The sequence below is a fragment of the Salvia splendens genome, chromosome 13, assembly GCF_004379255.2.
Source record: "Salvia splendens isolate huo1 chromosome 13, SspV2, whole genome shotgun sequence".
Lineage (NCBI taxonomy): Eukaryota > Viridiplantae > Streptophyta > Magnoliopsida > Lamiales > Lamiaceae > Salvia > Salvia splendens.
In genome coordinates this window covers 34,156,430-34,178,814 of record NC_056044.1, presented here as the reverse complement: position 1 = coordinate 34,178,814, position 22,385 = coordinate 34,156,430, and the positions used below count along the sequence as shown (strand labels likewise).

Here is a 22,385-nt window from a genome sequence, read left to right as displayed (position 1 = left end):
TTTCACTTACAAATAGTATAATACTATAATTCATAGTATATACTCTCTCTATTCGCCATTAGGAGTCTCATTTATGTCCGGTACGAGTTTTAAGAGATGTTAAAAAAAGTGGGTAGAAAAAAGTTAGTGGAATAGGGGTCTCACTTGTATATATTAGTTTTAAATAAAATGTGAGTGAAATGGTAAAAGTGAATCGGGAATCCTATTTGCGTACAGACTAAAATGGGAAAACGGAACTCCTATTCGCAGACAGAGGGAGTACTATAACCCAAAATTTGCAGGAATTACGAAACGACCCCTATAATTAGGAAAATTTCAGAAAACCTCATTTTCCCGTTCCCAGTTTCCCACCACATCCCTCAAATAAAAAGGGGCCAAATTGAAAATCTGCCCAATCATTTCATTTCACGATACTCAAAATTGAATTAGGGCTTTGTTTCGTTTTAATTTGTAGAGTAATTCATATGAAGCATGATTTTCTAATGGCGGTGAATCGAATAGTCCTCCACAGCTGTAAAATCATGTGTCTGGGTGAAGTATCTGTATTTTTTTCGTATAGATAAGTGTACATATTGAATTTGATAAATATATGATTTTGTATATGACATTATGAGCTCACTACTTTATGGTTTTCTGTTTGTAATGAATCATATCCTTGTGTATGCAAATTCAGAAATCACTGATGCATTTAAGTATAATATTATTGCAGAATAGGTGGGATTGTGTATTTATTTGACTGAAGGAGTTGAATTATGAGCATATGTTGTTATTATAGTATGGTGATTTCTATAAATTTATTTCTTGTGTTAGTTAGCTAGAGTTGCTCGTACATGATTACCCTTCATTATGCGGATGTCGATGCACACACTGGAAATGCGAGAAAATCATGCCGCGTAATTATAGCTTCTAGATAGGGATATTCCATGTGTTTATTTATCTTCCTAATTTGGATTGTGGCTAGAGAAATTTCTATGTCCGTATCTAATAATTGCAAATTCACGCTAATTGTGCTTATATGTGTGCTTAATGTGTATGTATGTAAGTTTGTGTATAGTAAACTACCGTCTTGTAATAATTAGTTTGAGGGTGGAATCAATGTGAAATGGTTCATCTGTTGATTACCAATGTAGAATTCAGTATGCTAATAATGTGAATGGGAATGGTGAATATTTATAAAATTTTATTTTGTAAATGGTAATGGTGAATATTTATGTAGTTTTATTTGTAAGGGGTGCTATACGAAAAGAGATTTGTAACAAATTAGAATTTTTGTAATATTGTTGAAGATTGGGAAAATTTTCACATTCAGCACAGCAAATTTAATGGTTTTAAATAAGTTTTTTACGGACTAAAAAAATCAGCGACTAGTCTTACAGATGCCTTATGGAGATTAGGGGGTTCAAGGACCCTTTCTCATAATGCAATGCATTTTTGAATTGGACTATTAAAAATAGTATAGGTTGTTCAGAATAGTTCAAATATTTCGCTAGTGAGCACGGAATTTGGGTCTTTTGGCTATAAAGCACCTACTGCTACAACGGTTTATCGCATCTTTTGAAACCGGGGGTCATACTTTTTATTACTTGTCGTTACGTACTTTTAACAGGATTATAGCTGGATCTGACAAATCATATTTTTTCATTCAAAATCCTGGTTTCGGAGATGTATTTATGTGCTGCATTCTAGTTTTAGAGTTATAGTGTTTTGGTGGCGAAAATGGCTAGAACAGAAGTGATAGTTGATGAGAGTATCCAGAAAGGCAAGGGTGTGAGGAAAAGGCATGAAGAGGGAGGAAAGTATGCTCGATACTCAGAAGATCAGATTGCGGTTCTTGAGAAAGCTTATGCTGTGTGCTCAAATCCAACCCATTTCCAGCGGCAACAGATGATGCGTGACCAACCTGCTCTGAGGGGCATAGACCACAAGCAACTTAAAGTCTGGTTCCAAAACCGCAGGTGAACTTTTTATTTCTTTTTTTGTCTCATTATTCATATTTCCTTGTAAACAAATTTCTGATTTTCCCCCTTTATCCATCTCATTCATGATTCTTATGTGGTTGTGATTCATCTATGCTTTTGATATGTTTGATGATTTTAGAGCAGTAGTCAGTTGGTTATGCTGATTCAGATGAGATGCTTAAATGCTGGCCAATCAGCGTTAAATTTTTCATAATACATTTATATCATTGCTGACTACCTTTATTAGTCATCAATATATTCAGTGGTTCATTTTAATCTATCTGGCCATTTGTATATTATTCTGAGTATATATCAGAAAATCACATACCTCAAAATATTATTAAACCAAAAACCCTCCCAGTTAGACTGTAAAAGATAACTTCATCAAACTTGCCGAAGCCATAAACATTTCTAGGATGCAAGGCCAGTACAGGTTACATAGCCACCTGCATTTATAACTTGCCGTCAACTCTAGAAAAGCAATGTTACAAAATCCGAAACATATCTTTAGTTCAAATGTTGAAATTTATTTTGAAATAAGTTCAAGAATGTTTTTCTGATTTGGTTTCTGATTTGGTTTCTTTTAAAGGACTAAATGGTGTTCTGTCCAGTTTCTGTCGAGAACAAACTTGACACAGGTTATAATACCTCTTTTTTCTTGTTTTCTCTTTTCAGATGTCGTGAAAAGCAGAAGAAAGAAAGTGGTGATGTTGCAGCAGAAAACAGGCGTCTGAATGAAGCGAATAAGATGTTAAAGGAAGAGAATGATGGTTTGAATCAAAAGATGATCATAATAATAAGTGAGAATGGGGAATTGCGGCACCAAGTCTTCAATGTATGTTATTTTTTACCTACTCAAAACATCTTTAAAGTCAGCATTTGTTGGCCCAAAATTCAAGTACATGACCACTCATAACAAATTAGTAATATTCCTGATACAGTATTTGCATATACTTATGTAATCAGTTTTTGCATTGAAAGTTGTCCTTTCTAAAGTTTATACATGATCTGGTACTTATGAAAGTATCAGTACCAAATCCTTCTAAATTAGGAAATGATCTTAATGAAATCTATTCTGATACATCTCCATTTGACTTGCAAAATAAATCATGTTAGTTATGAAGTATTACCTGTTACTATCTTGCATTATACAGTTCTATGAAGTGGAAGCCAATTTGTGAGCATAATAGGATGCATATGTGATTGTCTTACTTTATTTGAGAATTTTATTTTGTATGTAAAGTATTTGGAAAACTATCAGCTGCTTATCTAAAAATAACTTTGCAGTTAACTTCTATCGTTGCCACCTACCATATGCGCCATCGGCCTGAAGCTAGTAATCCCCAGGAGGTGTCTGTCATTGTTGATGAGAGAGGGTACTATCGAGCGCCACTAGAATTTTTAGATCTAAATTGCCATCATTTTAATACTGATTGCACTTTTAATTCTATGATCTTATAGCCTTGTCTCACTGGCTGAGGAAACTAGGGCAGAGTTCCTCTCTAAAGCTATTGGAACTGCTATTAATTGGGTCCCTGTTCCATGGCAAAAGGTTTTGGCTCTCAGTCTATTTTTAAATCATATCGATGTGCTTTTTGATCCATTAAAGTTTGTGTTTCAGCTACAAGGTCCTGTTTCAGCCAGCATTGTCTACATCTCATCCTCTTGCATTGGAGTAGCAGTACGTGCATATGTTACAGTACCACTTGAGCCTTTCAAGGTTAAGCCCTGTTATAGCAAGTAGCACTTGGTAGATTTATTTTAGATTAGCTTCTTGGTATCTATTCCTCATTATTTCATCTCAATTAAGTTACTGCAAAAGACATCATGAAACTGAACAAGAGGGATGCTCAAAAGCTGTGCTTTTAACCCAGAGATGTTTTTCTATATTACTAATTTGGCATGACCCGACATTGATCCCATTAAGAGAACTTCAATTTAAGTTTGTAATTTTCTTTGATTCATTTGCTCTATATGCAGATAATTGAAATCTACAAAGACCGGACCTCCTGGTCTCGACATTGCCGTAGTATGAATGTCTTTGCTCGGCGTACTGTAAACAATGGGGGAACCATTGAACTGATTCATACACAGGTAAGCAAAGTAAATATTCACTAGCATGGAGGATTATATAGCAAAATCTTATCTTAAACTAGTATTTTTACCAAAACATTGACCTTTGTGTTTAGTATTATGCTCCCACTATGGTGGCCTGTGCTCGAGACTTCTGGACAATAAGATACACTTCTCTGTTGGACGATGGCTGCTTTGTGGTAAGATTGATTCTTTGTAAGCAATAGTATTATTTGTGCATCAATAAAGTGACTCACAAATTAGCATTTATATCAACAGTTGACACCAAAATAAGGTGTAACCATGGTATGCATATCACATGTAATGGATACATTAACTGTCTTTGTCGTGCTGGATATATACTTTCTCTTGTCATGTTCTTAATTCTTCTTATGTTTTCTTATAAGATATGTGAGAAATCGGTTTCTACTTCTGATGCTGCCCCAAGCTCACCAGCTGCACTAGAATTTGTGAGAGGGAAGTTGCTGGCTAGTGGCTGTATGATTCGCCCTAGTGAAGGGGGATCAACCATATATCTTGTTGAGCACTTGGATTTGGAGGTATTATTCATTTCTTCATGTAACTTGCTGCGAATTACACGTTGTTACTAGCTTCGGTGAAGGATATATATTGATGGTAGAAATTCCTTGCAGGCTTCATCTGTTCCAGAGGTAGTCCGACCTCTTTATGAGTCATCTGAAATTGTGGCGAAGAAGACGATTATTTCTGTAAGTTAATTGTTTAATACCAAAGTGTTCTGTTATATTATAGTATTGAATTACTGTTGTATTTAAAATAATGACAAATCAATGTAGCCACGATTTAAGTGAAATTGTGGCCAATTATTTAATTTCATCTTCTCCTTTTGCTCAGAAATTGAAAGTTTGCTATTAGTATTAGATGTAAAGATTTTATAAAATATTCTTATTAGTCATCTAACGAAAAAAGAGAGATTGCTTGATGAATTTAAAGATCGCCACAGTTTTTACTGTATTGAGAAAGTTATAACTGGACCAACAATTTTTAGAAACTTGGCTAAAATACAGAACTTGCAAAAGATTTTGAACAGTTTAGTCTGTTAGGCCTAAACATATAAATGTCTTGTGGCTAATTGTGTATCTTACTTAGCACAAACTCAAAGCCCATCCATATATTGTATTCTTACAAGTCATGCAGTTCTTTATTATGTTGCAATTGAGATTTTGACAAAGGGAGTTGTAAATGAAGAAAATGATGCTTCACTTGTTGGAACTGAAAAAAATAAAATAATAAATGCATTTTTATTTTCTTTTGTTACTAGCCGTTACGTGGAACTTTCTATTCATTAACATTCTCCTTCATACCTTATATATAACTCTATTTGTACATTAACAAGAAGATGTCTCTTTAAAGGCAATACATTTTTTTCTTGATTTGCAATTTTTTCAAGGTAGTATCCCTTTGTAATCATCATATATTATGATGTACCACAGATAGTATGTCAATATCATTGCTAAAATAATTGCAAATTATTTGAGTTTAATTCCTTTCTTCCTTTTCTCATGAAGGTACTCACCCATATTCAAAATGTGGTCAATGAGAATAATGGTACACAGACACTTGATCCCTATGAGGAGCCCACTTTTCGGAGGTCTTTTAGCCACAGACTTAGTAGGTAGGACTCTTGAATCTACGCATGTTAAATTTTTATTCTAATTTATATGTTACACACAGCACAAGAAAAGGGATCCTGTACCATCCAGTGTTTTATGTTAAACAAGGATAATGTATGAGGCTTGGGGCTTCTGTAAAGATGCTAGAGATTTTAGTCAGTATCACAAAGTAATTATATTTTGACAAATAAAGTCATTTGATCAATCTCATTTTGGGTTCAGACTCTTCATCCTGAAGCAGATTTAATGTTATAAACCTCATCTAATCTTATGCTATATTGCTATACCATATAGCCGTGCAGTTACAGATTAAAACACAACATAAGTTATAAAAAAGAGGATGTAGGCATAGCTACTGTTATCTTTTGATTTTTGGCGGGTCAGAGTGAGTCTTTTATTTTTTGGCCACATTTTAGAAAGTCAGTACTTGGGGATTTTTCTCCATATTTTGGAGAAGCATGTAGGAGGTGGATATCACAATTTGTATGATATTGCTTAATATATGTTCTTGTTTTATTTAGGGGTTTCAATGAGGCTGTCAATTGCTTTTCCGAAGATGGGTGGGCAATAATGAATCCTGATGTCTCGGATGATCTCATTATGTCCATTAAGCGAAAGCAGACTTTTGGAGACTCTGGGAATTGTGATAGCATACTTTGTGTGAAATCCTCTCTGCTACTTCAGGTGAGTTACAATAATTTTCCCATAAATGTGTAATTTAGCATTCTACATTCCAATATCCTTTGTGAATATATGACTAGAACACACTCAGCCCATTTGGATTATGATCTGACCATTTTAACTTGCTATTTTCTAATGACTATTTGATAAGTCTCCTGTGAAACTTTGTTCTTTTGATTAATGATGATGACATGAAATTTTAATCTGGTAAAATCAAGATTATTATGTAGAAGCATGTAGAAACATGTAAAAACATGTAAATAGTTGTTGAATAAGTTGGATATTTATCCTTATGAGAGCTATGATAGAAAAGGTCAACATAAGCAATATGTTAATAATTTACCCCCACAAGCAGAGCGAAAGATGATGAAATGAATCAGAGCATTTGTGCTCTTGTACACTTTATTAGAGATTTAATACAGAAAATACCAGACCCCATACAGAGAAGCAAATTACATGGCTAAAGTGATCACGTTCGGTTACATGTTTATTACACCTGAATGTGATGGATGATAATCCATGCCAAAAATTTACACAGCGAAAGTACATAATCATCATTTGTAAGAGAAGATATGGGAATAGATTTTGATAGGTTTATACATGTATGAAAATACTCCCACATTGTTATATTCCTGTTGTCTCGTATTAAGTATTCTATAGTATTGAACGTTTGATACTAAATGAACTTTTAGCTAATCATTTGACGGAGAGTACCTTAACACAAGAAGGACCATAAAACATAATTTGTGATTGCAGTAGATCCTCGATTTAGTCAATAAGCTTCAACATAATTCTTTTGTACTTAAAAATTAGTATGATATACTCCCTCTGTCCCAAGAAAGTTGAGTCACCTCATTTTTTGCACTCGTTTTAAAAAAAATCGTAATAAATAGTTAGAATGGATAAATAGTAAAGTAAAACCGAAAATATTGTAGAGATGACTCTTATCTACGTTATTCTCGATTTTACTTTACTATTTATCCACTCTAGCCATTTATTACAATTTTTTCAAAACGAGTGCAAAAAATGAAGTGACTCAACTTTCTTGGGACAGAGGGAGTATGAGATATTCTAGCTGATAAAATCGTATTCATGAATCTTTATCAATCATTTTGTAGAAACAACTATAAGTATATTTTGTTACAGAATGTTTTCCCTGCAAGCATGCTGAGGCTTCTGAAAGAGCGCCGATCAAGTTGGATGAATTTCAACTTCACTTGCCACCCCGTAGCATTTTCCAAAGCTGCCGGCTTTGCCCTTCCAGGACTGGGTACTCATAATTTATCTGAAACTACAGTTTTGCTTGGCCAGACCAACCATGAGGATGAGGTTTGCTTGAATTTTATGATGCTTTTACTACTCAGTATATTCTAATAACTGATATTTTTTGGAAATGGTGGATTGGAATGATACTGGTATTTACTGAGTAGTCTATAATGTTTCAATCTGTCTATTTTCCTTGTACTCCTATGCCAGGTACTGGAAATTGTACGATTTGATAACATTTTGGATCGTCAGCAGCACAATTCTTCTTCAGGGGATTTGTATCATTTACAGGTTAATACATAATCTTCTTGTTATTGATTATTCTTAACATTGTGTTCCCGGAAGCAAATCCAGATCTCTTTGTTCATTGGTGGTGAATTTTGTCTTTTCTATTCTATGTTTAAGTGCATATATGCATCACTTTTGGGCTTTCATTTTAGGATTATCATTAGTTATAGGCCCTGTTAAATGTGAAAATAATTCCACAATTTGTCACAGAGAGTTCTGATAATTTTTTTGACGATTCCTTTTTCCAATACCTCTTTCTTTAAAGTACAGAGAAACAGTTGTGAACATACTTATTATATAGGTTGTGAATTTAGGCTGACATGCTTGATGTCATCAAACAAAATGATTGCCCTTCAAAGCAGGAGGTGAATCACAACCTTGAACTAGAGGACTATATGTGACGACTGTAGTAGTCCATTATCTATATCTGAAAATTATGATCAAATTCTAAAATCCATATTTGATCTGTAGCTTAGTGAAAAACAAGCTATTCCTCTTTCTGAATTTAGTGCCTAAACCTGAAATGGATTTGTAGTTGAAATGATTGGTAAGTGAGTATAACTTTTTTCTGGCTATTTGTGCAGATTAGCAACGGAATGGAAGATAATGGTTTTGGGACTTGCTCAGAATTGATCTTCGCCCCAATCGACAGGAATATACCTAATGAATCTGTTCTACTAGCTTCTGGATTTCGAGTATACTCCATGGTAGGCTCAAATAAGTTCTGTAACTTCTGTTCCCTCTTTTTCTTGCTCTTCCATTTTTCTTTGGTTTGCTATCTTGCTTAATTTCTTCGTCCAGTCTTATTCATTTACAAGACATTATTATCTTTCTAAATGTCTAAAAGTTTATTGCGTTCTTTGTAGAGGAATGTAAAAGATAGGTGGATTTCAAAATTCTAGATCTCTTGTCCGGTTGATGCTCATATTGTTTGTTTTCTTTTGGTGTCAATTACATTGGTTTTACTCTAATTTAAACATTTGATCATTCTATTTTCCTACCAACCACTCTGTAGGGCACAAGTTCACACTCCAATCTGGCATCGAATGAGAGCATTAACAACCCGCTCACAATGGTCATCATAGCGTTCCAGTTTCCATTTCAATCTCATCTTGTGGGAGATGTTGAGGCCATGGCGCGAGGCTATCTTCGACATATAGTCTCCTCTGTAAAGGAAATGTCTCTGGAAGCGATGCTGCTTGGAGCAACTCCTGCTCCTGAAACAAACTCTATCGCAGCAAATCCGGCCATGGAGTACAATGACACTCCAGAACTGGATTTCACTGTCAACCTCGCCAACTTGATGTGCCAAAGTTATAGGCAAGTTTTTGAAATGTTTCTGTCGGAGAAATCCGAAATTGTGATTTATAAAACCCAACTCTATACAATTAAAGGAGTATTATGCCCTATTTGATATCCTGGGCTTAATCATCAGCATACAAATTAATTCTGGCTGACCAAACTGCATTATTTTCTAGTTCTAACAATACTACCATGTTTGAGGATTTCGCTCATGATTATGCTGCATTTTCATAGTTTTTGGCATTTAATAATATGCTGGAATAACAGTTTGCTTCCTATTTGCTTCAAACAGATTGAGTTTAGGTGTGGATATGCTTGGCCTCAACCCCCATTCTACTGATTCACTGCTAGAACAGATGCATAATCACCCGTGTGCCATCCTCTGCTTCTCACTGGGGGTACGTTTACACTGGAATTTTTTTACCATGGAAAGAATCGTACTGAGATGGCATAGTTTGTATACCTCGAAGTTCAGTTCAGATTGTTTGTATTATATTTGAATGATAAAATATAGATTTACCTGCATTCATGGCAATAAATTGACAAACTGCTCCTATGTTCTTGCAGTCGGTCCCAGTCTGCATCTACACCAATCCAGCTGGGTTCACCATGATAGAGACCACACCGAACAATCTGCAGGTGCTCTCACTGGATAGAGTTCTTGGTAGCTCGAATAATTTATACCTGTATTCCGTCCTCCCAACCATACAACAGCAGGTACAATCCAGAAAAAAACTGCCACCCTATGTTTTGATTACAAAACCTTTGCTCATTAAACAAAATGGTTAATTACCGGAAATAATATAAACATTTGCCCAAATTTATTCACATGATTTTAAAATGCTGCAGTAAATGTTCGGTTATTTCCGGGCAAGTTTGGTCATAGAAATCGCTCTTACAGTTTGAGTTTGAGATGTATAGTTTTTGACTCGTGACACTCAATGAATTTCAGGGTTATGTGATACTTCCGCCTGGAAACACTCTGTCGATGATGAACCGGATCGTTTTGTACGGAAAAGCTGTGGTGTGGCAAGTGCTGGGTGCAGATGGTTCGGTTAATGGCCTCGGATTAGCTTTCATGGATTGGTGCTTCCCTGATATCTCTTGAGGCGCTGTGTTGTTGCCGAAGTTTTACTAATAATTTCCGTCTGAATTGGTGGAGACTTATATTTCTATTTTCTGAATTTGAACTACATTAGAACCTAAAACATCATAAATCATTTCATGCATGAATGCATGAATGACTATTGAATTTGATCTATGTTATATTCTGCCAAATTGGTTTCCATATGATTTTGGGTTTTGTTCTATCTTTCTGGGAGTGCGAGATGGATCTCGCCCTATTGGTAAGATTCAAACTCGTGACCTATTAGTTATTGGGTTTCTTGACGTATTATTTTCTTGATGATTTTAATTTTGTTCTTTTTTTTGGAATGTTTTAATCTTTGTTGAAATGTGAGTGTGAGGCTTTTCGTGCAAAACTATCTCATTTTGAGGAGGGTCAAGATTTGGATCAAAATTCATATTTAATGAGCTTATTTGTGATTTCAAATGCTAATGGAACCACAAATACCCTTCAAATGTGTTTGGATTCGAATCTTGACTTATTTTACTGAAAGATGAGGTCTCACGAATTTTAAAAATTTATTAAGTTTTTGTACTCTCTTTAAAGTGGGAGTTTAGAGAAAGTAATACATAAGATTCAAATTCTTGATCTATTAGTTATTGAGTTTCTTGAAGTGGGAGTTAGAGTATTTTCGTGTAAGACTGACTATAGGAGGATCAAGAATTTGAACAAAATTCATATTGATTTCAAATACCAATGAAATCACAGATACTATTTGATACATGTAATGTGTTTAATTAACTTGTTATTATGGCATAAACTTCAATTCAATCTAGTAGTAGAATATTTGAAGGAACTAGATATGATTACTTAATTCATTTTAGCCGAAATAATATTTATAACCTTAAAAAGTAGCGGCCCAACTTTTAGTATGGATAAATCATTAATTATCAATAATAGAGAGGAGATATACAATTATCAATAATAGAGAGGAGATATAAATACATTAAAATAACCGGTACAAATATTTAAGACTCCATTATCATTAGGTATTTTTTGACTGTTCTATTTTTTACAATTATTACTATTATTATTAGGTTATTGTAATTTGTAAAAAATTCTATCCATAAACTATAATTATAAAAAGTATAGTAATAATTTGTAAAAATTCTATCCATAACTATAATTATAAAAATTATTATTATTATTATTTATTAAAATTATTTCCATAAACTATACTACTAATATTAGGATTTTAGCTCTTCCCTATATTTATTTGTTGATATTTCGAGAAATAAATAAATAGAGAAAAAAATAAATTAAAATAGGTTCTATGAACTAGTATGATGAACTCGAGGAGTATACGACGTCGTAATGAGAGTTTTGACTTCGCAACTTATATTCCACAACTCCGAGCCAACAACGAACTCTACTAACCGGAGCTCTCTCTTGATTTAGACAAAAAAAAATTCCACTGTCACAATCCCAATTCAGGTATTACTGTTTTCTCATGTTTGAATGATCTATACAAAGCACAATCCCATGTTTCAAAATTTTAAATTCTTGCCAATGTTGCCATGATTTTGTTAACACAAGAATTCAGCTCTGGGTTTTCTATTTTCAATATTTCTCGCCATGATTTTGATATAAAGCTGCAATCTTTATTCACAATTCATGATTTCAGGATTACCTCAACTGAATTTACTGTAAACTGAGTTGAGGGGATGAGACAGAGGGGTAAAGGTGCTTCTTTGAAGCCTAATTCAATTAGTTCTGCTGCAAATCATGAAAATAGTGGCGGAGAAGGGGAAAATTCGTCGAGGGATAAGAATGTGGCTCTGATTGCTAAGAGGTCAAGTTATGTAGTGTTTACATTGTTTGTGTTGGTCATATATGGGTCTTGGGGTGTGTATCACTACCAGTTTGAGAGCCTTCCTGCGCCCTTGGCGCTCGAGCATGTCGGGAAGAGGGGGTTCTCGGAGCATGAGGCCATGAAACATGTCGAAGCTCTGGCTCAATTGGGCCCGCACCCCGTTGGTTCTGATACTCTGGAGAGTGCTGTGAAGGTAGTTTCTTGGCATCTCATTTAGCGCTGTTTTGTTGTTTCGAATTTTTGTTATGCATATGCCGTATTTGTTGAGTTATGGAGCCTGAAAGTACTGATCATCCAACTTGTTTAGAACTTGATTTGAGACTACATGTTTCTCATTCTATAGTTTAATTGGCAACATAGATTTCTTGTTTTTAATCATGCTGTGACTAACCGGACTACTAATTTCCATGTGATTTTCTTGCTTTAGTGATTGCGTTGATCTAATTTCGTAACAATAGTAAGTAGATGATGTATACTAGAAAACTTGTTTCTAATCTCCAGAGTTTTTTTGCTAAGATCTTGAGAGCTTCAACCTGTTTTGCATTTGGGAATTTAATGCACAGCTTCAATTTCTCATTTTCTGCTGCAGTATGTGACAGAAGCAGCAGAAATTATAAAGAAAACGGCTCATTGGGAGGTTAATGTGGAGGTTGATCGATTCCATGTAAAATCTGGTGCCAACATTATGGTTGGTGCACTTTTTAAAGGGAAAAGCCTTGTTTATTCAGATTTGAATCACGTTGTATTGAGAATCACGCCAAAATATGTATCTGAAGCAGAAGAAAGAGCAATTCTGGTGTCCTCCCACATCGACACTGTTTTTGCAGGGTACATTTGCAATATGCTTTCAGTCTATATCATGTCTTGTAGTTTCTCCCGAGATATGGTTTTCTAGTGTTTCTCGTATTTGTTATCTTCTTTTATACTCCTAATAAACATCCCTTCCTCTAAAACTCACTAAAAGTCTATTCAAAACTGGAAATAGCTCGAGGGAATTTGTGATATATTATCTGCATAGATGTTGCATCCATCGATCCATCCTAATTGAATCCTAATTATGATTAAATGTTAATTGGGGGTTGATAAATCCTACTTAGGGTTGGGGGTTTGCCTTTCATGAACGATTTTAGTATTAAGTGGTGACTATTAGAAATTTGATTCAAATATGTAGTATTATTATTCGTTTGTTTTGAATGATGGAGTCAGAAAGATAGCAGCAGAATTGCAAATATTCACTTCTTGTTTTGCCATTCGATTTTCAGGGAAGGGGCTGGCGATTGCAGTTCATGCGTGGCTGTTATGCTCGAGCTTGCTCGAGGAGTTTCACAGTGGGCTCATGGATTCAAGAATTCTGTTATATTTTTATTTAATACCGGAGAAGAGGAAGGTTTGAATGGCGCTCATAGCTTTGTCACTCAGGTTCGTTAGCAACCAAGCTTTCTTCGCATTCAGCTAATACAATTTATAGATAATTCACCCACCACCTTAATAAATAGAGGTAGTCCAATTTCATTTGCCAAAATTCTTCCGAAGAATTTTTTATGACGTAAAGGAATATGAGAATTTATGAAAATTCTGGTTTTTATGTAAAATGGATGAGGTGTATAAGTTTTTGTGTGGAACCTGAAGTTTCAATTCTCTGGAGCAATAGTAATATCAACGAAGCGTTAATTTATGCAGCATCCTTGGAGTGATACAGTAAGAGTAGCTGTCGATTTGGAAGCAATGGGCATAGGCGGCAAATCTAGTATTTTCCAGGTATAATATATACTTGAGAAAAACACTTATTCTTATCTTCGTTCTACCAATGGTTCGTTGTAACTATATATCTATCGACACATTCCTATAGACTCACTCGTAATCTATGTAAATTATAACATTTCTCACCTCGATCGATAAAGACAAGTTATATTGCTTTCAATAAACTCACTCCTTAGTGGATCATATTCCTTTTTGATGTGTTGATTGTTTTTTCAACAGGCTGGTCCTAATCCTTGGGCAATCGAGAACTTCGCTGCCGTAGCAAAGTACCCGTCAGCTCAAATCGTTGCTCAGGTTTGTTGGAAAATGGAAATACTTTTGGAATTATCTCATCTGCATACCCAAAATTTGTGCTTTCTCCTTACCGTATATCTGAATGCTGCAGGATATTTTTTCTTCGGGGGCTATAAAATCAGCGACTGATTTTCAAGTCTACAAAGAGGTCGCGGGGCTATCAGGTCTTGACTTTGCATACGTAGATTATACTGCTGTATACCATACCAAGGTAATATGTCAAACTATGCTGCAACTACGATTAATTTAGGCTTCCTACTAAAGACGTAGTAATGCATTCTTTATTGTGACGGAAACATAGCATATTTTTTGGGGTAATTGCAAAATAATTACGAACTTATATTCATTTTGCGATTTCAGTCTCCTTTATAACCTTTGCATATTAATACCAAATGTCTGGAAATACGACGTGGGCACCAGGCTGGAATAAAGGACGTCATTTAGTGTGCAATAGAAAGCAAAATTGAAATTTACATTAATCGAATCTTATCAAACAAAATTCTTAGTTGCATACTAAACACTGATGTTTAATCTTTCTCTATGGGATTTTAGTCAATGCCAGTGCCACACGTCATCTTTTTGGTCCATGTAGACGTTCACTTCATCTTTCCCGTGGCCAGAAAAATTAGGGAAAGCCCCATTTGCATATATTATAAATTGCAAAGGTTTGGAAGTGAGGTCAAAATTGCAAAAATGGATATAAAGTTCATGATTTATTTTGCAATTTCCCCTCTATTTATTACAACGCGAGCTTGAGTAACGCCACTTTCTAATGCAGAACGACAAGTTACAACTATTGCAACCTGGTTCTCTTCAACATCTTGGAGAAAATATGCTCGCATTCTTGCTTCGTGCAGCCGCCTCTCCTAGCCTTCCAGAAAACAAGGCCGTGGAATCCAACGAGGATAAAGCAATATATTTTGACATTCTGGTATCTTGATCGCCTCTTGTTACGCATATTTCTTCACTAACACTTTTATATATACGCCACTCTAAATTATTGTCTGACTCGTGATTCCTAATAGGGAACATACATGGTCACGTTTCGTCAGCGCTTCGCCAACATGCTTTACAATTCGATAATCATGCAGTCCCTTTTGTTATGGACTACGTCGTTGTTGATGGGCGGTTCTTCTGCTGTCATATCGTTGGCCCTAGGGTGTTTGAGTCTCGTGCTAATGTGGATATTTTCCATTAGTTTTTCTGTAGCCGTTGCCTTTGTTCTCACCATCATATCATCCTCACCCGTGCCGTATGTCTCCTACCCATGGCTGGCACTTTGTCTCTTCGGTGCGCCTGCTCTCCTCGGAGCATTCACCGGTCAACACGTCGGTTATATTATCCTCGAATCTTATTTGGCCCGTACTTTCACCGAAAGAAGGAGAAATTTACCTGCTAATTTGCGGACCACTTTGGCGGAGTTAGATGCAGAGAGATGGGTCTTTAAATCTGGTTTGGTGCAATGGTTCGTTCTCTTGATGCTCGGAAATTACTACAAGATCGGTTCTTCTTATCTAGCTCTTGCTTGGCTAGCGTCACCTGCATTTGCTTGTAAGTTTCCTCGACAGCCGAGGCACATCCCGGCAATAACTATATCCTAATTGTGATTATACCGTTCCTAATCAATCTTCCTCTTCTGGTATGTCTAGATGGTTTTCTCGAAGCAACATTGTCTCCAACAAGGCTGCCAAAGCCGCTCAAAACCGCGACAATTTTAATCGGATTGTCCGTGCCCCTTCTACTGTCTTCCGGCATGGTTATTAGGTTGTCAGCTACTATAATGGGAACCTCCATTCGTTTCGTAAGGTAATGGCTCTGGGATCTCTCTCAATATCATTCTTTTCATTCTCTTCTCGTGTCTCGTTTCCTTCATCGTATAGATGTGTTGAGACACGTATTAATGAATTCCTGCAAGTGTCAAAAGATAAAATGACCATTTCAAGATTAAGTTTATATCTTGAAAGGTTTTTGGCATGTTGATTCATCTAGTTTAAATGTGCATGATAAATTCTTGTTTCCGAGTCGTATCCTTTTCTTCCGTCTTTAATTTATCAGCTTGTTGGTTGGCGAATGCTCTTTTTTTACGTAGTTAGACTTGCTTGTATTAATCGTTGCAGGAATCCCGGTGCTAGCCCCGACTGGCTGGGAAATGTCATTCTTGCTGTATTCATTGCTGCAGTAGTATGTTTGACGTTGGTGTATCTACTGTCGTATATTCACATATCAGGTACCCGATACACTGCTATTTCGCTCGTCTTAGCTTTTGTAAACGGTTTTCCATCCGAAAAATATATTTTTCTATCACAACAAGGATGGTGAAATTCTGAAAGGTTTATACTAATGATCATATGCGCTTCTTCTCTAGGTGCAAAAGTACCGCTTGTCGTTGCTACGACTAGTCTGCTCGTGCTATCTCTAGTTGCCGTGTGGGGAGGCGTCGTTCCACCTTTTACGGAAGATATAGCTAGAGGTGTCAACGTAAGTGTTTATGTAACCATCAAAGAATGTTAATTTATTTTGATAACGAGTCCATCTAGAGTATAGCCGAGACGACACTGGAAAAACCGAATCTTAAGTAGTCGGTTCGGTTTCAGGTGAATTGATCCAAAATTGAACCATTCAGCCGAAACTGAAGCAACTACTTAAAGATTTGGTTTTTCCTTAGATTTGGTCGAAATTTCAAAAAAAATCCGACCCATCGGTTTGGTTAGGATTTTGACGGACCGATCACGTGGTAAAGTGACGAAAAAGAAGAAGTAATCATAATATCCTAACATTTTCTTGGTGTCCAGGTCGTACATGTCGTGGATGCAACACGAGTAAACGGTGGAGATCTCGAACCGGTCTCGTACATTTCAATGTTCTCGACGACTCCCGGAAATTTGATCAAGGAGGCCGGTCATATCGGAGAAGGATTTGCTTGTGGGAGGGATAGATTTTCAGATTTCGTTACATTTTCCGTCAACTACAGTTGCTGGACGGAAAAAGATGCCGGAATCGGCTGGCTGAAATCTGACATTCCGTCGATTCACGTGGCAAAGGATACGAGGGGAGAGAACCGAGAGACTCAAGTTGTCATCGACACCACAATTTCTACGCGCTGGTCTCTAGCGATCAACACCGGAGAAATCGAGGACTTCCAGCTGAGAGGTATATGCTCTCTCATTTTCAACTCTACAGACACATCGCGCCATTCATTCCGTTTCTAACACATTGTCTCGTCTCGTATACAGATGCAGACTCCGATGAGCTGATCCCGCTTGGTGAGAAGAGCGGTGTGGATGGATGGCACACCATCCAGTTCTCGGGCGGGAGGAAGGCGCCTACCAAGTTTCACCTCTCGTTGTTCTGGTCGGGGAACAGCACTCGGACAACCAGTGCCGGAGACGAGCAGCTCCTGAGGCTCAGAACGGATGTGGACAGACTGACACCGCCAATGGAGACCATTCTCCAGAAGCTCCCACGGTGGTGCTCCCTCTTTGGGAAGTCGACGTCTCCCCACACGTTGGCGTTCCTGAGCAGTCTACCGGTGTCGTTCTAGGCGATTAAGAGAGATCAGCAGCCGCTATAATCGTCACACGGACCTCGTTTGAATCGATCGCGATCGTTATCGTGTCGACACGAATGGTCATGCTGAGTGAATCACAGAGAGATCGTTATCGAGTCGACACACGAATGGTTGGGAATGATGATTCTTACTTGTTTTTACATCAGATAGTGAAGAAAAAAAGAAGAAAAATAAACTATTTAGATGAGTTGTTTTAGTTTGTTTAGTGTGTTTTTTATAATTTCTTCAAATGATCAATAATAGTTTTTATATATTTCTATTTACTCCAAAGGTGTGATGACATAAACTCCTAACCTATCTATGGGATGAAATGAAAGCGTCTTACCAATTAAGTCGTCGTCGTGATCGTCTATTATATTTTCGACACATTACGAGTAGGTACATTTCAAAGCTTATTTCAATAAATTTTATATCTCCAAACTTCCTTCTCATACCCTAATTCTCAGTATAAAATCTTTATTAGTAGTATTACTTTCAATGCAATAAAAGTGTCGATTTTTTCATACAGAGATTTTCATTTCACAGCTGAAACACGATTAATCTTAACAGCCACAATAATCAGGTAGAAATCACAGTAGCCTTCAATTAAAAGCAATAGAACTTCAAGTTGGACCAAGATTTTGAATCGATTAGTGATGATTAGAACTCTAAATAGCCATCAAACATCAATCCAAATTTTCAATCAACACAAGTAGAGCCGAAAAAGCAATCAAAGCTTAATCAAGAAATGTCTTTTTCTCAAGCAAAAAAGATATTCTTCTTAAATCTATGAATAGTAGTAATCTGTTCAGATATTTTTAAAAGAGCAGTAAAATTGGACAGGTCGTGAAGATTTACAAATTTACAATTGTCAGTTATCTACCAAAACCAACCGCTTCAGCTAAGCCCTCTCTCTTTATCTCTTGAAGAGGAAGAAGAATCCCAAAATCTGGGGTTTTTAGATAGTTTAGGAGAGATTGCTTTTGTTGTGGGATTTCCCTACAGAGAGAGAGAGAGATTGCAAGACTTGGTGAGAAATGCAGACAGTAACAACAGTAGTGAATTGCAGCAGCTTCAGTCCCAATCTCTCTCTCAAAATCAAGAATTTCAAGCCTCAGTCTTTTTCCACTTCTTCCAAGATTTTGAATTGTGAAATTCCCCACTCTCCTTCACCTCCACACTTGTTGGGTATGATCAAAATCCAATCTTTTTATCTCCCTCTTCATTGTGGGGAAATCTAATCAACAAAATTTTGAGTAAATTCCTTCTGTTTTGTAGTTTTTGACTGATATTTTCTTGATTGCATATGATGAAATTGCATGTTGTCATTTATTGTGTGGCTATTTGATGCCTGGCTTGATATTGTATTACAGATTTTGGGATTTTCAGTGTTTTGATTTTTAATTTAGTGGATTAATATTGTCTATCTGTATGAGCAAAATTATACTACCACTGAATTCAATTTAGAAAGCTTAGAATTGCAAAAAAAAAGTTGTTACACATTGGTTAGAGCTCGTGAAGATGTCGAAATCAGCATAATTTCGAGGCTTTATTCGATTTTCATGCTTTTCTATGGTTTAGAACTCTAGAAAGTAGACAGAGTAGTGAGTTTCTTTGATGGTACTGATAATAGAGTTTGCTAGGAAGCAAGGTGGAAATGTTCGTTCGTTCGTTGTATAGAGCAGACGAGCTCGTTTATGTCCTGACTTATCTGAATCTGTTTTAGCAAAGTGATGTGTGGTTTTGGAGATTCTATGATTGGTGAGAATCAAGAGAAGAGATGTGTTGTTGAGGAGTTCGTTTTAAGATGTAGCGTTGCTCCATTTTCAAATGCTCGTCTCTCTAAACTCGTTTAAGAGGATATTCACTTTGCAGGGCTTTGCAGGGCAAGTCAAGTGGCTGAGTTGTTCCCGACAACGTCTCCTGAGATTGTGGTCCGGGAGGCCAGGATAGAGGACTGTTGGGAAGTGGCGGAGACGCACTGCAGTTGCTTCTTTCCCGAGTACTCGTTCCCTCTGGACTTTGTGCTGAGATTCGACAGGCTCGTTGGCATGCTGTTTGGGTTCTCGGTGCCTAAGGGCTGCGAGAGAACCTGCCTGGTCGCCGTGATTGGTTCTGGTGAGGACGAGTTCTATATAGGGAGCGATGATTTCAAAATCGGAGGTCTTGAGGGGAAGATTAGTCTGAACAAAGGGTACGTTGCTGGAATACTTACTGTAGATACTGTAGCCGATTTTTTACCAAGAAAAGGACCTCTTCGACAGCGGAGGTAAGTGTTTATGATACTTGTCTTCGTCGTTAGTAATTGATATGTGCTAAAGTTGTTGGCTATGGATTGTTTAAAGTCGAACACTTGAATTAGTCACTGCCTTCGTTGAATATATAGCTCGATTGATTTTTACGTCTAGCCATAGATTGAGTGATTATCTGCTCAGGTCTATGGAAGTTTGGTGATCATCACTATTCATAATTTACTATTGGAAACAGTTTAGCTCAAGGTTCTCGTTGTCGAGAAGAAACTCACTTAACTAGGAAGACGAACCGGAACAAGCAAGAATTCACTATTCCCAAATCTGAATAACACGACTGACCATATTGATATTAGAAGTTACAAATGTTGTTATATCACGATGAATTGTGGTTCTCGATTAGTGTCAACTATTTCGTTGACAAACTAGAGACGAAAACCTTTAAGTATGCGTACATTGTACGCGTATGAATAGGCCATCTCGTGACTTTTTGTTGATCCTAATTTCGTATTCTCGTACATTCAAAACTGACCTACACGCCTCGTGTAATAACATTTAAGTCGCCCCAACGCATTCCTTTGCACGACACTATTCATATGTCCGATCCTCCCAACATTCCGTTTGTAGTGATCTCATGTGTTTTCCAAATTCTTCTCCAAAAAAATGTGGAAAATTGATGGAAAACTTGTTGATTTATGGACAGGAGAGGAGTTGCATACATATCGAACGTTGCTGTGAGGGAGAATTTTCGTAGAAAGGGGATTGCAAAGCGGTTAATAGCCAAAGCCGAGGCAAAGGCCAAGGCGTGGGGATGTCGCGCCATTGCTTTGCATTGTGATCTCAACAACCCGGAGGCCATGAGGCTCTACACTGGCCAGGGCTTCAAGATCATAAAGATCCCGGACGGGGCCAACTGGCCCCACCCGAGGCTTTCGGGCGACGTGAAGTTCAACTTCATGATGAAGCTCCTCTAACCCCAAACTAAACTCTCCTGAGTAATATTTAGGTAAGAAGGTTTTTTTTTAAAATATACTACTTGATTTTTATTGTAAAAAATTGCCAAAAAATGAATAACATGGAGAGGGGATAAGATGTATATATTGTACTAGTACAATTTTGGTGGTGGAATTTAGTGATTAAAATATAAGGCTCGACAAATATTATTTCTGTAAAGCCCAATAAATAAAAATTCGACTTAATCGAACATAGCCCAATATCAAAAAATGATTTTATCCAACTCTTGGGCCTTACAGAAATATTTTAAATTTTTTAAAAGCAATTTGGGTTAATTAAAATTTATATATTGGGACTTTTAATTAATAGTTGGGCTCGGCCCTTTTGGTTTTGAGTAGACACATACCAATTTTTTTTTGTTAAAAACCATTTTTTTCCACCAATTTTTTGGTAAAAGAAGGTTACCAAATCAGGCCTTAATTTTGTATTTCCCCATAAATTTAAGAATGGCAACAAAAGTTTTAATGCAGAAGATTGGAATTTGAGACTTTCTTCACAAAAAATATTCTATAATGAATGTATTCATTATGTCAACTCTTGGATAGTAGGAATTGAAGAACATACATTTCAATTCTAGTATATCAACTCGAGGAGACTTTCTACATTGAAAATATTCTATCAAACAAATGTATAAATGCTTGGATGGTGGAAATTGAACAACATATAGGTCAAGTCTTAGGCCATCCACAATAGGCGCCCAGCGACCGCCCAGCCGAGCGCCGGCGCTGGGCGGTTCGCTGGGCGGTCTATTGCAGTCGCCCAGCGGACGATTGGAGAGAGAAACCGCGCAGCGCTGGGCGGTTTCGTGGCGCTGGGCCGTGCGCTGGGCGATCCGCTCGGCGCTATTGCAGCGCCCGGATCGCCCAGCGCGATTTTTTTTTTAAATTCGAATTTTTGAAATTCGAATTTTTTAAAAAAAATCAAATATAAAAAAATATTATTTATTTATAAAAATTGTTTTCTATATATAAAAATCAATTTTTATAAATAAATTTATACTAGAAATTCGTAATAGCCCATATATATTTAATGGGCTTGCGAATTTATGAAACTCATTCTTGGTTGTCTCTCTTTTATAGAGACATCCTTGAATGTTTTATGTTCCACTTTCGATGAGGGACAAACTCATTCTTGGTTGCCTCTATTTTATAGAGACATCCTTGAATGTTTTATGTTCCACTTTCGATGTGGGACAAACTCATTCAAGGATGTTTCTCTTTTATAGAGAGATATCCATGAATGTTTTATGTTCCACTTTCGATGTGGGACAAACTCATTCAAGGATGTTTCTCTTTTATAGAGAGATATCCATGAATGTTTTATGTTCCACTTTCGATGTGGGACAATCTCATTCAAGGATG

The 22,385-nt window shown here is 36.6% G+C and overlaps 3 protein-coding genes across 5 annotated transcripts; all 3 read left to right on the top strand.

Annotated features, from left to right (window-relative positions):
* The first annotated feature begins 356 nt into the window (after positions 1 to 356).
* Positions 357 to 10,570, top strand: LOC121759922 (homeobox-leucine zipper protein HOX9-like). 2 transcript variants are annotated; one of them, XM_042155497.1, is made up of 18 exons: positions 357 to 1,955; positions 2,634 to 2,793; positions 3,246 to 3,334; positions 3,420 to 3,510; positions 3,568 to 3,678; positions 3,939 to 4,052; positions 4,148 to 4,231; positions 4,439 to 4,591; positions 4,685 to 4,759; positions 5,579 to 5,685; positions 6,205 to 6,367; positions 7,511 to 7,693; positions 7,841 to 7,921; positions 8,503 to 8,625; positions 8,934 to 9,238; positions 9,513 to 9,618; positions 9,788 to 9,937; positions 10,173 to 10,570. In XM_042155497.1, exons 1-18 carry the CDS (start codon positions 1,717 to 1,719, stop codon positions 10,326 to 10,328), a joined length of 2,490 nt encoding a protein of 829 aa, XP_042011431.1. In that variant the 5' UTR covers positions 357 to 1,716; the 3' UTR covers positions 10,329 to 10,570. The 2 variants fall into 2 exon arrangements, with proteins under 2 accessions (XP_042011431.1, XP_042011432.1); XM_042155498.1 differs by having other exon boundaries at positions 358 to 1,955; positions 3,580 to 3,678.
* A 1,098-nt stretch (positions 10,571 to 11,668) lies between these two features.
* Positions 11,669 to 18,045, top strand: LOC121760009 (endoplasmic reticulum metallopeptidase 1-like). The gene is made up of 14 exons (XM_042155609.1): positions 11,669 to 11,780; positions 11,971 to 12,352; positions 12,749 to 12,987; positions 13,422 to 13,578; positions 13,840 to 13,917; positions 14,140 to 14,214; positions 14,306 to 14,425; positions 14,993 to 15,145; positions 15,240 to 15,765; positions 15,864 to 16,020; positions 16,332 to 16,441; positions 16,580 to 16,692; positions 17,007 to 17,364; positions 17,448 to 18,045. Exons 2-14 carry the CDS (start codon positions 12,011 to 12,013, stop codon positions 17,753 to 17,755), a joined length of 2,736 nt encoding a protein of 911 aa, XP_042011543.1. The 5' UTR covers positions 11,669 to 11,780; positions 11,971 to 12,010; the 3' UTR covers positions 17,756 to 18,045.
* A 535-nt stretch (positions 18,046 to 18,580) lies between these two features.
* Positions 18,581 to 21,152, top strand: LOC121763061. 2 transcript variants are annotated; one of them, XM_042159116.1, is made up of 3 exons: positions 18,581 to 18,949; positions 19,637 to 19,955; positions 20,714 to 21,152. In XM_042159116.1, the coding sequence occupies exons 1-3, from the start codon at positions 18,799 to 18,801 to the stop codon at positions 20,982 to 20,984; spliced, it is 741 nt and encodes a 246-aa protein (XP_042015050.1). In that variant the 5' UTR covers positions 18,581 to 18,798; the 3' UTR covers positions 20,985 to 21,152. The 2 variants fall into 2 exon arrangements, with proteins under 2 accessions (XP_042015050.1, XP_042015048.1); XM_042159114.1 differs by having other exon boundaries at positions 18,584 to 18,949; positions 19,637 to 20,030.
* The last annotated feature ends 1,233 nt before the right edge of the window (positions 21,153 to 22,385 follow it).

Excerpts from the sequence above, each read along its gene's own strand:
- LOC121763061 (XM_042159114.1), top strand. The coding sequence starts at position 18,799 with ATGCAGACAGTAACAACAGTAGTGAATTGCAGCAGCTTCAGTCCCAAT. Across the intron at positions 18,950-19,636 it reads TTCACCTCCACACTTGTTGG|GGCTTTGCAGGGCAAGTCAA; the intron begins GTATGATCAAAA and ends TTCACTTTGCAG. Across the intron at positions 20,031-20,713 it reads GGACCTCTTCGACAGCGGAG|GAGAGGAGTTGCATACATAT; the intron begins GTAAGTGTTTAT and ends ATTTATGGACAG.
- LOC121760009 (XM_042155609.1), top strand. The coding sequence starts at position 12,011 with ATGAGACAGAGGGGTAAAGGTGCTTCTTTGAAGCCTAATTCAATTAGT. Across the intron at positions 12,988-13,421 it reads ATCGACACTGTTTTTGCAGG|GGAAGGGGCTGGCGATTGCA; the intron begins GTACATTTGCAA and ends TTCGATTTTCAG. Across the intron at positions 16,442-16,579 it reads GTCGTATATTCACATATCAG|GTGCAAAAGTACCGCTTGTC; the intron begins GTACCCGATACA and ends CTTCTTCTCTAG.
- LOC121759922 (XM_042155497.1), top strand. The coding sequence starts at position 1,717 with ATGGCTAGAACAGAAGTGATAGTTGATGAGAGTATCCAGAAAGGCAAG. Across the intron at positions 4,592-4,684 it reads TTGAGCACTTGGATTTGGAG|GCTTCATCTGTTCCAGAGGT; the intron begins GTATTATTCATT and ends AATTCCTTGCAG. Across the intron at positions 7,694-7,840 it reads AGACCAACCATGAGGATGAG|GTACTGGAAATTGTACGATT; the intron begins GTTTGCTTGAAT and ends CTCCTATGCCAG.